General features: G+C 41.5%; 1 protein-coding gene across 1 annotated transcript; it reads left to right on the forward strand.

Annotated features, from left to right (window-relative positions):
* Positions 1 to 6,064: 6,064 nt before the first annotated feature.
* On the forward strand, positions 6,065 to 15,030 carry LOC121697869 (serine protease FAM111A-like). The gene is made up of 6 exons (XM_042079656.1): positions 6,065 to 6,182; positions 6,647 to 6,730; positions 12,080 to 12,127; positions 12,361 to 13,521; positions 13,553 to 14,271; positions 14,480 to 15,030. Exons 3-6 carry the CDS (start codon positions 12,116 to 12,118, stop codon positions 14,619 to 14,621), a joined length of 2,034 nt encoding a protein of 677 aa, XP_041935590.1. The 5' UTR covers positions 6,065 to 6,182; positions 6,647 to 6,730; positions 12,080 to 12,115; the 3' UTR covers positions 14,622 to 15,030.
* The last annotated feature ends 11 nt before the right edge of the window (positions 15,031 to 15,041 follow it).

Genomic DNA, 15,041 nt, shown 5'->3' on the forward strand with positions numbered 1-15,041 from the left:
TTAATTATATTTTATTTATTTACAAAGCACCAAGAGGAATGCCATCCATTGTCATTGTATGCTGTACAATGACAACAAAGAATTCTATTCTATTCTATTCTATTCTGTTGAATTGTATAAGTTCATTTCAAATAGTAATTTGGTAAGGGATAATGTATAGAACGCCGGTCATTATGGGGAAAATAAGTCCCGACAGGGCGAACCGGACCCCAACGCGCCAGCGGAGGGGTCTTGTTTCGCCCTGAAGGGACTTATTTTCCCATAATGACCGGCGTTCTATACATTATCCCGCTTATTATACGGCTACTTGCCAAAACGAAAAAATAAACTCCATGATATGTCTCTTTACACTTATTTGTTACCGTTTCGTCGTGGCTTTTGCTGAGAAACAAATAGTTCGCAACACACGCTGAACTTGAATCAAACATTCTTTAGATTCTTTACACAGCTGATCAACCGTCTGCTTTCACTTTTGAATGAAGTTCCAAGCACAAACTCCGTTGCCATTGACAGCGGTCATTCTTGTTTTCAGAGGTCCTTTCCCAAGAAATAATGACTGCTAGAACTTTCGGAAATCCCATTCAAGTCAATGGAGCGTTCTACTTGCATTGTGAAGAGCCGTATAATAATGTTAGTTAAATGATTAGTAATAATAGTTGACAGTTTAAATGATAGTTTAAAATCATTAGTAATCAAGGGCACAGGGATCTGGCGGGCTTTGGAGGAAGGGCTTAACCACAAGCTCCACGACCCACCCAGAACAGTCCCGCGACCCACTTTTGGGTCCCGACCCACCAGTTAAGAAACACGGATCTACAGCAACCTGATGTGATTGTGATGCACATAATATTCTTTACCATGGTAATAGGCCATTATTTTTATGTTTTGCATATAAACTAATTTATGGTGACTATCATAAAGCAACACTGGTTAATAAGAAAAATATTAGGCTTAAGGATTTTTAGATAAAATGCATTGAATGTTCTTAGCTATATTACAGTAAACTATATGACAGCACAACTCTACATGTGACGGGTTTGCCTCTTTCTCCCTGGCTGGCCTTGCGTTGTATGTGGCTTGCTTTTGTGTTTTCCCTGTTTTGGCCTGCAGGTAGCACTGTGTAGATCTAGCCAGGTGATCTAATTGGATGGCCTAATTGGAAGGTGGATGTGTTCTCCCCTTCATGTTGTCACCCTGATCCAAGTGTTTATGACAGCTATCAATACATTGTTAAATAAGGTGTAATTTAATAATATAGAAACAGGAAGTGAAAGCTTCGCAAATAAAGTGTGTCAGATGTGTGTGCGTGTGTGTGAGTGTGCATGTATGTGTATGCGTGCAGTGTGCATGTGTGAATGTGCATGCATATATGTGTGAGTGAGTGTGCATGTGTATGCGTGCATGAGTGTTGTGGGTGTGTGTTCACATGCTAGTTTCAGCAGTTTCCTCAGTAAGGCTGCAGGCTGCATACTCCTGTGGTGTGAACAGGACTGTGGGAATGTTAGTCACTCTATGAGGAGCAGAAATGTTTTAAAGACAACAAATACATCATCCACATGTTCCATTTGAGCCCAACACGTATCAGTCTAAGTTTAACTGTGTACACTCTTTGGACACGCTGGTCCGGTCTTCACCACTCACAACAATCTTTCCTGTTCGGCAGAACAAAAATATATCAATACAAAAAGCACAGCAACACCTAGTGGCATTGCCTTCAGTGTAGATCTACTGTTTATGAGCAGGGAGCATATCGCTGTGTCTGTTACATCTTAACCATTGTTACGACCCAGTCTAGTTTATACTGGCCTCGCCCAAATTATGTGTACTCTGTCCCGTGAGGAGGTGGTGGCAGCGCAGAAAGCAGATGAAGAGTTGGCTGGGTTTTTAACTGCTGCTTTGTCGGAAGATGAAACGAGAAGTGCAGCTAATGGGTAGTGTTTTGTGAATGACTTGTTGGTACGCCAGTGGTCATGGTTTAACGGGGATGTTGTAGACCCTGTGGTACAGATAGTGATGCCTAAACAGTTTCGCACTGTTGTCTTGCAGACAACGCATGGTGATATGGCAGGTCACTTTGGTGTCCGTAAGACTCACCAGCGGCTGTTACAACACTTTTATTATATATATATTATTGGCCAGGGATGAAAAGGGACGTCATCCACAGAGCCAGGGGGCTCTAGAGCGTTTCCATCTCACATTGAAGTCTCTCCTTCGGGCTTACTGCCTGGAATTAGGAAGGGATTGGGAGGAGGGTGTCCCATGGCTGCTGCTTGCAGCACAGGAGGTGGTGCAAGACAGCACAGGGTTCAGCCCTAATGATTTAGTTTTTGCCCATCAAGTTTGTGGTCCCTTGTCTTTATTGAAGGATGGTTTGGAGGAGATCAAACCTCCTGTCAATGTTATTGATTATGTCCTTGGTTTTCGTCGTAGGTTGACACTGGCATGCAAGCCTGCCAGTGACAATTTTGCCTAAAGCCCAAATACAACGAAGAGGACGTATGATGGTTGCACTGTGGAGCGTGTGTTCAGTCCGGGTGATCAACTTTTGGCATTATTGCGCATGCCGGGTTCCCTGTTCTGTGCCAAATTCTCTGGTCCTTACTCAATTGTTCGTAGGGTGTCTGAATGTGACTTTGTTGGCTACTCCAGGTCGGAAGCGTTCTACACAAGTGTTCCATGTAAATCTGCTTAAGCCCTATTATTCATCCAGTTCTGGTTTATAGGATGGGGTGTCAGTGGCTGCAGTGGCTGTGGACGGAGGGGTGTGATCTAGTCCACTGATGGTGGCACGACGTAGACGTTGGTGATGCTCAGCCTATTCGCCAGCGTTTTATCGGATAACACCTTCCATTTCTGTACGGACTAACGCAAGGTAAACAGGGTGACGAAGCCAGATTCGCTGGCGCATTTGGGGTCCGGTTCGCCCTGTCAGGACTTATTTTCCCAATAATGACCGGCGCTCTATACATTATCCCTTACGTAACATGTACACTGAATAAAAACAGTTTAATCGATTAACTATGTATATCTGCTAGGCTACATGAAGGCCTGGTGCCACTATGGTAAACTCAATAACAGTGGCATTGTAACGGGAAGCAGGGATTTGACTACTGACCCTTAAGGTAGGCTACAACAAAAAAGAGACGAAAGTTTTATACTTTCAGTTTTATTAACAATTGTATATAAATATAACATAGAAATATAAAAATAACAAGCACAACAAATATATTCACACAACCAGGCAGGAAAGCTTGGTAAGTGCCTGTATGTGTGGTCTGCAATTGCAGCTTTAACCAATGTGGATAGACTAGATGTAGCAGTTTAATATGTGTGCAGTCTATATACTGCCACAATAAACCAGTTATGCATGTCTAATTACTGTATGTACTGCTGCTTTAAAACAGTGTTAATGATTGTAGTACCCGTCAAGCGCTATATCTTCTTTACAGTCTGACTACGCCACCCCTCTGATGATGGGCAGGAGGACCCAAATATTTCCCTGAATGTAGTGTGGCTAATTCTATATTTTCCCCGCAAAGGGACAGTTGACAAGAGGCAGATATGTAAATGTATTTAATTTTTTTTATAATTTAGTACAAAAGGTGTAGAAAAGTTATGAGGATGGATCTTAAAAATACTGCTATAAACAACTGGTGGATTCAGCCAATGCAAAACCCCTGCTCAGGAGGACCTTGGTGAGACAGAAAAACAGGAGACAGCAACCCAACACCAGACGAAGCATGCAACACAGCAAGCACTACACACTCAAGATCTTCAGATATCACTACAAAATATCACACGTGTTGTTCTGTTGCAGCAAGCACTACACACTTAAGGTCTTTAGATACCACTACAAAATATCACACCGTGTTGTAGTTATAAGTACACACCAAGACAGTGTCTCCCAATGTGGTCCCTTGGGAAGAAGGGGCAAAGCATCATTGTGGATCCGGCCTTGTACAGGGATAGCCTAAGCAGAAGACATAGGATGAGAACCACCAGCATTAATAGAACCACTAGTTAAAGAACAATGCTACTGTGAATGGGACACTTGGGTGGTAGGCCCAGAGGCAAAATCACAGATAAACAAACAAACAAACAAAACAACAAACAGACCCCCTTTCCGTTTTTGGTAGTGCAGTAATATCAAGGAGTAATGAGTCTTCCAACAGAAATCAATGGGATTTTAAAAAATGCAAAATAAAACACGACAGAAACTGTATTTCGCTACGCTATGTTTTGGAACATCAACGAACATCACTAACCACTCGGTGAGTTGCAGTTTTAAAAACGAATGTTAAGGGTTGTTTTAAGGACATGTTTGTGCATGCCCATAGCCAGCCACTCGGAAACAGTCAACCCAGTGTGGAAGATTGGGCTCCCCCTGGAGGAAGGGAACTCCTATGGTCACAATTGCTTTAACACAGCTAGACCTATTACAGCAATTTCACACGCTTGTGTACAAGTCACACACATGATCACTCTATTGTGAAAAAAGCAGAACAGCCATAATCTTATAGTGATTTAAAGTACTGGAACAAACCATAGACTGTAAAAAATAACCAGCACATCACAGCAGTCAAGTCAATAATGACACACAATTAATACTACTAAGTTAAAGGAACCGTATGTAAGAAATGTATTTCAATTAATCATAAAATGGCCCTGATATGTCACTAGACATTAAGAAATCATGTTCATTTCAAATACTTATATCACTGATAGCAGTAGTCCTGCCAGGATATTGTCATTTAAAAAGTGAAATTGCAGCCCTCAACTGATGTTGATGTTGTGTTTTGTCATGTCATGTTGTGTTTTGGCCTGATGCGCCACCCTCCACCTATCTACTAATCACAAAGTCAGTGTTTCAGCATTCCGGTTTGGCAACCTCGAGTCAGGGGGGAGGGGGAGGGGATACAACGCTCTACAGTAATTTGAAAGTGATTGCAGTACCAGTTTTGGCCACAATCTTACATATGGCTCCTTTAAAGGAAAGTTTACACGAAGGATCACATTTCGCCAAACCCACTGTTATGCAAACTATAACCATACAAGGAAGGGCAACAAGGAAGTAGCCGCAGCCTTTGCCTCTTTGGTCCTCACACAGATGCGGTGTAGCTCGCACCTCCCGTCACCAGCGCCCCCACCGACCGGCACAATAGATAACTCCACCCGGAACTGAGAGAAGGGGGAGGGGAATCAGTAGGCTAAAAAGAGCAATATGCAGTTGCCAACCCTTCTATCTGAAATGTTCAGCGAGGTTCTGTTTCTGTTGATATCATGTTATAAAGCATGGGTGCTCTACAATATGAGCCAAATATTGTTTTGTGGATATCGTGGATCTGCTAGAGCAGATGCAGTAAGCTTAGTGCTTTTGCCCTTAAACTCAATAAGTCTTTGGTGGGACATGTACACATGACATATCAGAAACACAATTTATGGACCCTCAGTGCATGTCTGAGCCAAATTCTCACAAATGGACATGGCTCTTCTTCATGGCGTCTGAAAGGCACAGACAGCCTGTGGACACAGAAATGTATTATGTGAAACATGTTCTGTCCGTCAAGCAGAGAAACGTGGTGGGTAAACGAATCATAATACTGTTGGCCCTTTATGTGGGGACATGATTTACATTTACACTAACCTATTTCTGCACCATGCTTTACTTTACAACTATAACCTATACAAATCAATAATTTAGGCAGGGAAGGATGGCTTCTCTTGCCCTGACTGACATATAAGGCTATATGCAAATTAACTTGGCTTCACCATTGAAAGGTAAACGAGGACAGGATATTTGTCTAATAATTTGTTAAAGAAACATATTTTACATTTGTGTTACCTGGATATCTGAAAAGTTAAATGGGATGACCTGACCAACATCCAACTGAACTACAGAACAAAGTGAAGATGTTTCTGTTATGGTCATATACTGTCAAATGTTTGAAAGATTTTCCAGTAGGCTAGGTGGCAGTAATGTTGCTCGCAATAGATTTAGGAGCCAGAAGGAAATGGGCATCAAGAGGCGGTCCATTCAATTACACAGGTGGAGACTAAACAACAAATCTTTGGTGATGTGATATTGTGGATCATTCCAGAAGCCATCTGTCCGACAAGGAGCACAAGAATGCCGAGTGGGTTTTGAAGCTGTGTGGAACCTCACCTTATCGAGATCGTTCGCTGTAAGTAACTATAAGTAAGTTCGCTGTAAGTACTATTAGAATGTCTAAAAAACGTGGCAGATAAATGAATTAGAACACTGCTGGCCCTTTAAGTGGGGATATGATTTCCATTTCAAAAAACCTTTTTCTGCACCATGCTTTATCTTAATAAACAAGGTTTAGGAAGTCCCATGATTTTCTTATTTGTAAATTTGAGTCAACTTACAACTATAACCTATAAAAAAACAATAATTTAGGTAGGCTAATAATCAGGGAATAATGGCACATACATTTGCTCTCCCCAAATGCTCTCTTGCCCTGAAGGCTATATGCAAATTAATTTTCACCTCATTTGGATATTTAAGGTTACTGATAGTGCTATTTCAGTTTCAACTTCATGTGAAGTCATTGTCCATACACTTGTGCTGACTTCATAAAAAAAAAAAAAAAAATCTGTGGTGATGTGATATCGTGGATCTTTCCAGAAGCCATCTGTCTGAGAAGGAGCAAGAACTGCTGAGTGGCTTTTGAAGCTGTGTGGAAACCTCATCTTATCCAGATTGTTCGCTGTAAGTAACAACTTGTACTATTAGAATGTCTAAGAAATGTGGCAGGTAAATTAATTAAAACACTGCTGGCCCTTTAACTGGGGACATGATTTCCATTTCTAATAACCTTTTACTACACTATGGTTTATCTTAATAAACAAGGTCCAGGAGGTTCCGTGATTTTCTTGTTTGTAAATTTGAGTCAACTTACAACTATAACATATACAAATCAATAATTTAGGTAGTCATCAGGGAATAATGGCACATACATTTGTTCTCCCCAAATCATCTCATAAGGCTAAATGCAAAGTCATTTTCTCCTTGTTTGGATATCAGAGCCGATAGTGCTGTTTCACTTTCAACTTCATGTGAAGTCATTGTCCATAGGTGAGACAGGGGCTGGTTTGGTCACTTTTCACTATTTCACCGTCTTACCATGCTTTAAAACTTTCAAAGTTTGATTAACTGAAAGCTTGGGATCTCTACGACGGAGTATTAGGGCCACACATGAAGAAAAAAATATATTTTTGCCATGGCGAGATTAAACTCGACATGTTGACTTTAAAGTCGACATGTCGACATTAAACTCGACATTTCGAGAATAAAGTTGAAATGTAATGTCGACTTTAATCTCGACGTGTCGACTTTAAAGTCGACATTAAACTCGCAATAGGCCCTACTGTTTAAACATAGCCTACACAGTTTAAGCTATGTAGCCTACACTAATACACAATATGTTACATAAAAGAAAAATGGGCTTCAAATAGGTGTTATTTCAGATAGATTGCGTCTTGTCTGTTAACTACTCATTGCCGTCATCGTGAAGTGCTGTCTCTGAAGTGCTATGGAAATACCATGCCCTATGCCGTTTAGGCTAAATATCTAGAAAACTATATGTATCCAATGATCTAATGTTTCTATACAAAATGTTATTTCACTCTGTTTTACGTGGTTAAGGCCACTGCACATCCAAATAACTGCCCTTCATGACCCACAGGCCGTCACTCTCCAGGATAACATGGCAAAACTCATTTTTCTAAAACTGCTTTTCCATATCTCACCTGCAATACGTATAGGAGGCTAGAAACACAGGTATAGCCTAAGCATATATACTATTTTGATCCCGTGAGAGAATATGTGTGCATGCACTTTATTTATGCACTTTGTGTGCATATGTGTGCATGTAGGCTACTAGCCTACATGGGGTGGTCGGGAGGACAGCTTCATTCGTCCCTCCATAGACATTCAGCAATAGGCTGTTTTGCATCCATTACAAACAAGCAACGTGAAAGTCTAGGATTGAGGAGAGCGCCTAGTATGCCTCTAGTGCATAAGCATGAAGTTGAACCTTTAGATGAAAAACAACACTTTATATAATAGGCCTACAATAAATAAATAAACTGCTATGACGTTTAGGCTACTTTTGACCATCGCATTTATCGCCTGTAACTCCGTGATAAGGACCTAACAGCAAAGTATTTGGCTGAGCAACGTAGGTTAATATGTTCTATTTTTTGTCCACATGATATAGGCCTATGTCTAATCATTGTTGCACTCAAACACTCTGAATCATTGTTGCACTTGTTGCATTGTTTCATTCGTCCTCCCTTACAATCGTCCCGAGCGGTCGTTCTCTCTCCAAACTAACTTTATTCTCAAAATGTTGAGTTGAATGTCGACACGTCGAGATTAAAGTAGACATGATATTTCAACTTTATTCTCGAAATGTTGAGTTTAATGTCGACGTGGCGACATTAAAGTCGATACGTCGAGATTAAAAGTCGATATTACATTTCAACTTTATTCTCGAAATGTCGAGTTTAATGTTGACATGGTGACTTTAAAGTCGACATGTCGAGTTTAATCTAGTCATGGCACAAATATTTTTTCCTTCATGTGTGGCCCTAATACTCCGTCGTAGATCTCAGCTAAAAAATATGTACATTCAGTGTCAACAAATTATCCCTTGTTTTGAGTTTAAAGTGGTGTTGTGCACTTGTGCCAACCTGCGCCAGGCACGGGTTTGGTTCTCACATGTATTCGGGGTTGGTGAACATTTATGTTATAGCCCTTTGCAGTAGCCCTTTGATTTTGTTTGAAGTGCTCATCTTTCTCACTGCCTGTAAGGCTTTGCTGATGTCTTTCCTGTGTGTATAGGACCCATTGTCAAAAAGAATTTGGTCCCTACCGATTTTTTTACTTCAAATGTTGTCAAATGTAATCAGAATAACGTTAAAATAAAGATTCATGATGTTTTTATGTGTACAATACACAGTTTGTCACAAAGTAGCCATAGGGAATGTATGTGCCAACCAACCCCAAAATCAGTGTGTCAACCTGCCCCATGTTTGGACATGCCTCGGCACTGAAATGGTGTTGCACCAGTCACCACAGGCTTAAAATTTAATATCAAAGCATATCTGAGTCCTGCCTCTTTCAAGTTAAATTAATATCTAGGCAACTAAAAGGTGCACCCACAACATGTTAGACTGAACTCTTAACTGGAGCACACACACAGAAGAAAAATATTTGAATGTCATAAACCCTTTAGGTGACCAAATATACATTACATTACAATACATTAAAAAGGACAAATTCATTTGCATATAGCCTTCAGGGCAAGAGAGGATTTGGGGAGAGCAAATGTATGTGCCATCATTGGATCACGGTTAATGATGTATGCTAAAGTTCTACCTATGTGGTGAGTGTCAGATGATTGTCTAATTTTATTCCAATTTCACAATGATCATGGAGGAAAACCTGGTTAACACCAGCCTACTTCTCAAGTCTCAATTGCAAACAGGTTTGTGTAGTTCTCCCAGGCTACATGAAGGATGTTCTGATGAAGAATGTATTGCAAACAGGTTAGTGTAGTTCTCCCAGGCTACACGGAGGATGTTCTGATGAAGAAATTCAAATTAAATCAAACATTCAAACGACAACTTCTGGCACCCTGGGCAGGTGATGTACGCAGGCAAAAAATAAAATCAAATTCCAGGCTGGATTCAGGTTTTGTGGCTGGTTTACTTGTTCCAGCTGAGCAAACAGTACAGCATCTCTCGTGTTGGTAAAAAAACATGTGCCCACCACCAAGGTGCATACAGGCCCCCTCCTACTTCCTACCTGTATTCACCTTTTGGGGCAGCCGTGGCCTACTGGTTAGCACTTTGGACCTGTAACCGGAGGGTTGCCGGTTCGAACCCCGACCAGTAGGCGCGGCTGAAGTGCCCTTGAACAAGGCACCTCACTGCTCACCGAGCGCCGCTGTTGATGCAGGCAGCTCACTGCGCCGGGATTAGTGTGTGCTTCACCTCACTGTGTGTACACTGTGTGCTGTGTGTGTTTCACTTATTCACGGATTGGGATAAATGCAGAGACCAAATTTCCCTCACAGGATCAAAACCATCATACCTGTGCCGAAGAAAACTGCTCCATCCTGCTTCAATGACTACCGCCCTGTGGCACTGACACCCATCATCATGAAGTGCTTTGAGCGGCTTGTCATGTCACATATCAAATCCATTCTCCCCCCCACCCTGGACCCCTTCCAGTTTGCATACCGAGCCAAGCGGTCTACAGAGGATGCAATCTGCTCTGCCCTCCACCCAGCCCTCACCCACCTGGAAAAAAGAGACTCATATGTGAGATTGCTGTTTATAGACTTCAGTTCTGCATTCAACACCATAATACCACAACAACTCATCTGCAAACTTGACAAACTGGGACTCAGTACCTACCTCTGCAACTGGCTACTGGACTTCCTCTGTCAGAGGCCCCAAGTAGTACGTGTTGGCAACAATACCTCAAACAGCATCACACTGAGCACGGGGGCCCCCCAAGGCTGCGTGCTCAGTCCGCTGCTCTTCACCCTGCTGACGCATGACTGCACTGCAACCTACAGCAACAATCACATAGTAAAATTTGCTGACGACACAACTCTGGTGGGTCTCATCACCAAGGGCGACGAGACTCAATACAGGTTGGAGGTCGACCATCTGACCACGTGGTGCAGGGACAACAACCTCCTGCTGAACGTCAGCAAGACCAAAGAGATTGTTGTTGACTTCCGGAGAGGTCACACCCAACACCTGCCACTGACCATCGACGGTGCTGTGGTGGAGAGAGCGAGCAGCACCAAATTCCTGGGGGTGCACATCAGTGAAGACCTCTCCTGGACCACCAACACTGCATCACTGGCGAAGAGAGCTCAGCGCCGCCTGTACTTCCTGCGGAAACTCAGGCGCGCAAGTGCTCCACCAGCCATCATGACCACATTCTACCGAGGTACCATTGAGAGCATCCTCTCCAGCTGTATCGCTGTGTGGGGCGGAAGCTGCACTGAATACAACAGGAAAGCCCTGCAGCGCATAGTGAACACAGCTGGAAGGATTATTGGTGCTTCACTCCCCTCCCTGAAGGACATTTACACCACCCACCTCACCCGCAAGGCGACCAAAATTGTGAGTGATGCAAGTCACCCCGCTCACAATCTGTTTGATCTACTGCCCTCTGGGAAGAGGTACAGAAGCCTGCGCTCCCGCACTACCAGACTCACCAACAGCTTCATACACCAAGCTGTAAGGATGCTGAACTCTCTCCCCCCTCCACCCTCAGCTACATAACATCCTGGACATTGGACCCACAATGGCCGCCTGCACTACTCCACTTGCACACTTTACAACTTGTTGTTGTTGTCCTGAAAACACAACACTTCTGCTGCTCTTACATAACTTGCACCACTATGCCACTTTCTTTCTTACTTAGGTCAAACAGAACTACCCAAGCCTTTTATTGGCCTGACTTTGCACTAGTATTTTATTGACTGTCTATGCACAATTTCAACCAAAAATTTGCTGCTCTTATTTTTTCATTATTATATGTGCCCTCTTATTTACTTACACTGCCCCCAGGTGTCTAAACCAAATATTGTAGTAAACTAACCAAAATAAAGACTAAACATATAAATCAAAACAATTAACTAAACAAATAATGACCAAAAGAATATCACCAAAATATAACACTAATGTGAGCAAAATCATAATAATAAACAAATTAACTAACAAAATTACCACTACTGAGAGTAAACTAATGTAGCTCCAACAAAAGTGTTAGACAAAAAATATCTAGAAGTATCACCTCTAGCCCTATATGAGTTGCTGAGTTGAAACTGGCTTTTGCAATTCTTTAAAGGAGGTAGACAGGCAGTTGTGGACATATCAGCATTACAAATGAGACATTCAGAAAATGTTTCCAGTATTCAGAGGAATATCATTATTACCATTTTAATTTTGTGTTATTCAGTTCACAAAGCTTTATAAGCTTTGGACAAAGAAAAGGCTAACTGCTGCTTTTTTCTGATTCATTTTACAGAACTGACCTATACAGAGCTCATCCAGATCATCGAGCATGGCAGAAAGTGTAAGTCTTCTGTCATCCTTTCAATTATTTTTGAAAACCTGACCATGTCGGATTCTATTCATTTCAAAATGATCTTAAAACTAATTAAAACATTTTTTTTTATATTTTCTCCCCAACAGAAACATTTAAAAAAAAAACTGTTTGTCTTATATGACAAACAAAAATATAGTCTGAGCACTAACAATCATTCAAAAGTGTTGGATGCATTGTTGACCAACTCTGTCTTCCAAAAGGCCAGAAAGAACAAATCTGCAAAGGATGTAATTATCAGGAGACAAAAGGCATACAGAGCAGCTATAAGTGTAGATTTCCCCTGTTGTCTACTTGAAGATGACGAGGAACTTGAAATATCCTTCATCAAAACAACATTTGTGGAAGAAGAAAAAAAACGTGAACAAACTCTATGTTTGGAAAAACATGAAGACCTGGCCATCTTCGTTGTCCACACAACAGGTGGTATAAACATAAAACATGCTATAATGAAAAACAGGAATCTCCATAATACAGTGAATCATGTGTGTGTTGTTGCAGTCAAAGGGAAAACTGTAAAGAATGCTCTGCGAGGAGATGGACGTTTTGCCAAGAAGTTATTTAAGAAGGACTTTGCTCTTCAAGATGAAGCAGATGGGAAGACAACCACACTCATGACAAACCCTGTGAGTGAACTGGAAGATCATAAACTATACAGAATTGTTCTTAACAGCCCTGATGTTATGCCTGATAGTCTGGAAATGGTGGATGACCTCGATGATCAATCTCAATCAAAATCAGAAGCGGATACGGCTGATTCATGTCCACATTCAAACATCTCAGATGGTCAGTCCTCAGGAAAGGCCTTATTGGCCTCTGGCAAAAAGGAGATGACCACCACTTCAAAGTCAAAGCGTACAAAGAAAGTGGAAATTCTGGGAAAAATACCAAACACTGGGGAGATTTTAAAGATTCTACGTGATCAATTTGACAGTTTGGTACAGCAGCTTAAAGCTCGTGAGGGTATTAAGAGTGCTGAACAAGTGCGAGAGCTCCTCAGAGAGGAATTTTCAAAGGAAACTCAGGGTTTCTCTGAGATAAAAACTTTAAAAATGCTCATGGAACGAAGTGCCTCTATCTGCCAGGTCTATTACAATAATCAAGCATTAGGAACAGGGTTTCTACTCTTTGGCAGATTCATTCTCACTAATGCACACGTCATCACAGATCAAAACAAAGAAAACCTTTTAAACAATCTAAGTGTGTCATTCAGTTTTGAAGATTTAGGCCCAGAAAACAAAAAGCATTTTGCATTGAAGAGAAGGCCTATAGCATATGAATATGTGTATACCCCGCAACAAAGTGTGGACTTTGCTCTGTTGGAGCTAAAGAAGTCTCCTGAAGCATTGCCTCCACCACTTCTTCACCACTTCTGCTCCACCAGTGAGAGGGGGAGTCTGCATCATAGGTCACCCAGACTCCGGTGTTAAAAAAATGGAAACGTGTCTCATTATTGAGCGTGAAAACCAACAACAGGCAGCCAAGAAACATGCAAAAGAAAATTCTGATTTTTGTCAAGTCATTAAAGACACATACTTTAACACGAAACAAGACCTTGATGGCTCTCAAATTGAGTACAACAGCTGCTTTTTCTATGGAGCATCTGGATCCCCTGTCTTTGATGAGCGCTGCAATGTAATAGGCATGCACACAGGAGGGTATGTGTACAAAACAACAAAACCAATAGGCAGCATCCTTGAATATGGACTCCCTTTACTGCCCGTTCTGGTGTCTATTCTCAGACAAACAAAGGACAAACATCAACATGTGTGGGAATCCTTTTTAGCCGAGAACACAAAACTAGTGAAGCAGTATGCTGAGGACATGACCTTTAGACCAGACTTGGGCAACCATGCTTGGGAAAGTGATCTGCATGTGGACAGTTATGAGGAAGAGGATGAGGATAAGATTAAGGAAGAGGAGGATGAGCACATGGATGTGGGAGAGGAGGAGGAAGATGATGAAGAGGAGGAGGCAGACAGTGATGAAGAGCAAGAAGAGGAGGAGGCAGACAATGATGAGGAAGAGCAAGAAGAGGAGGAGGCAGACAGTGATGAGGAAGAGGAAGATGAGGATGATGATAACACAGAAGGAAAAGCAAAGAAACGCAAATTGGACTGACATTACAATAATTAAGCCATTACATTGTCCAGGATGCTGTGAAATCTTTTTATGCCTTTGATACCTAGGATGTCTGCTTATGTGTTCCAATTAGGATAAGTTGACACTATTTATGTCCATTGCAGTGAAAAAATGTGACACAGTGAAAAATATACTGTATGAACTCAAAGATAAAACTGAAGGGGGGGGGGGTATGGCGAGGGTATGTGCTCTATTCCTGAGCAGTCCTCCTTGGAAATATTGGCTATTAAACTCAATGGACACAGGCCCACTGTTATTGCTATTAATTACAGATCACCAAAACCATCAAATGTTTTTATTCACAAACTTTCTACTCTTTTAACCACATTTAGTGCAATGTCTTCTAGCATTATCCTAATGGGGGACTTTAATATCCACTTTGACCATGCTGAGAATTTATTGACTAAAGATTTTAAAGTTTGAGTGTTTGAAGATCATCACAGAGGAGATCATTGAAGCAAAGGCCTTTCCCTGTGTAGCACCCAAACTGTGAAACTCACTCCCCTCACACATCCTTGTTCTCAACTCCATCTCACAATACAAAACGGCTCTTAAAACCCACCTTTTCAAGATAGCTTATGGACTTTAATGTACCTTTTAACTGATAGAAACTGTAGAAATCAAGAGCACTGGGATGTGGTTGCTGGTGGGCATGGGAGGAAGGGCTTCATAATTGTTTTATAAACTTCTTATAAAAGGCTATTTTACTTGTGATTAAAATCCCTTGTGTATGTGTGTGTAT

The sequence above is a fragment of the Alosa sapidissima genome, chromosome 22 (genome assembly GCF_018492685.1).
Source record: "Alosa sapidissima isolate fAloSap1 chromosome 22, fAloSap1.pri, whole genome shotgun sequence".
NCBI classification, from domain to species: Eukaryota; Metazoa; Chordata; class Actinopteri; order Clupeiformes; family Clupeidae; genus Alosa; species Alosa sapidissima.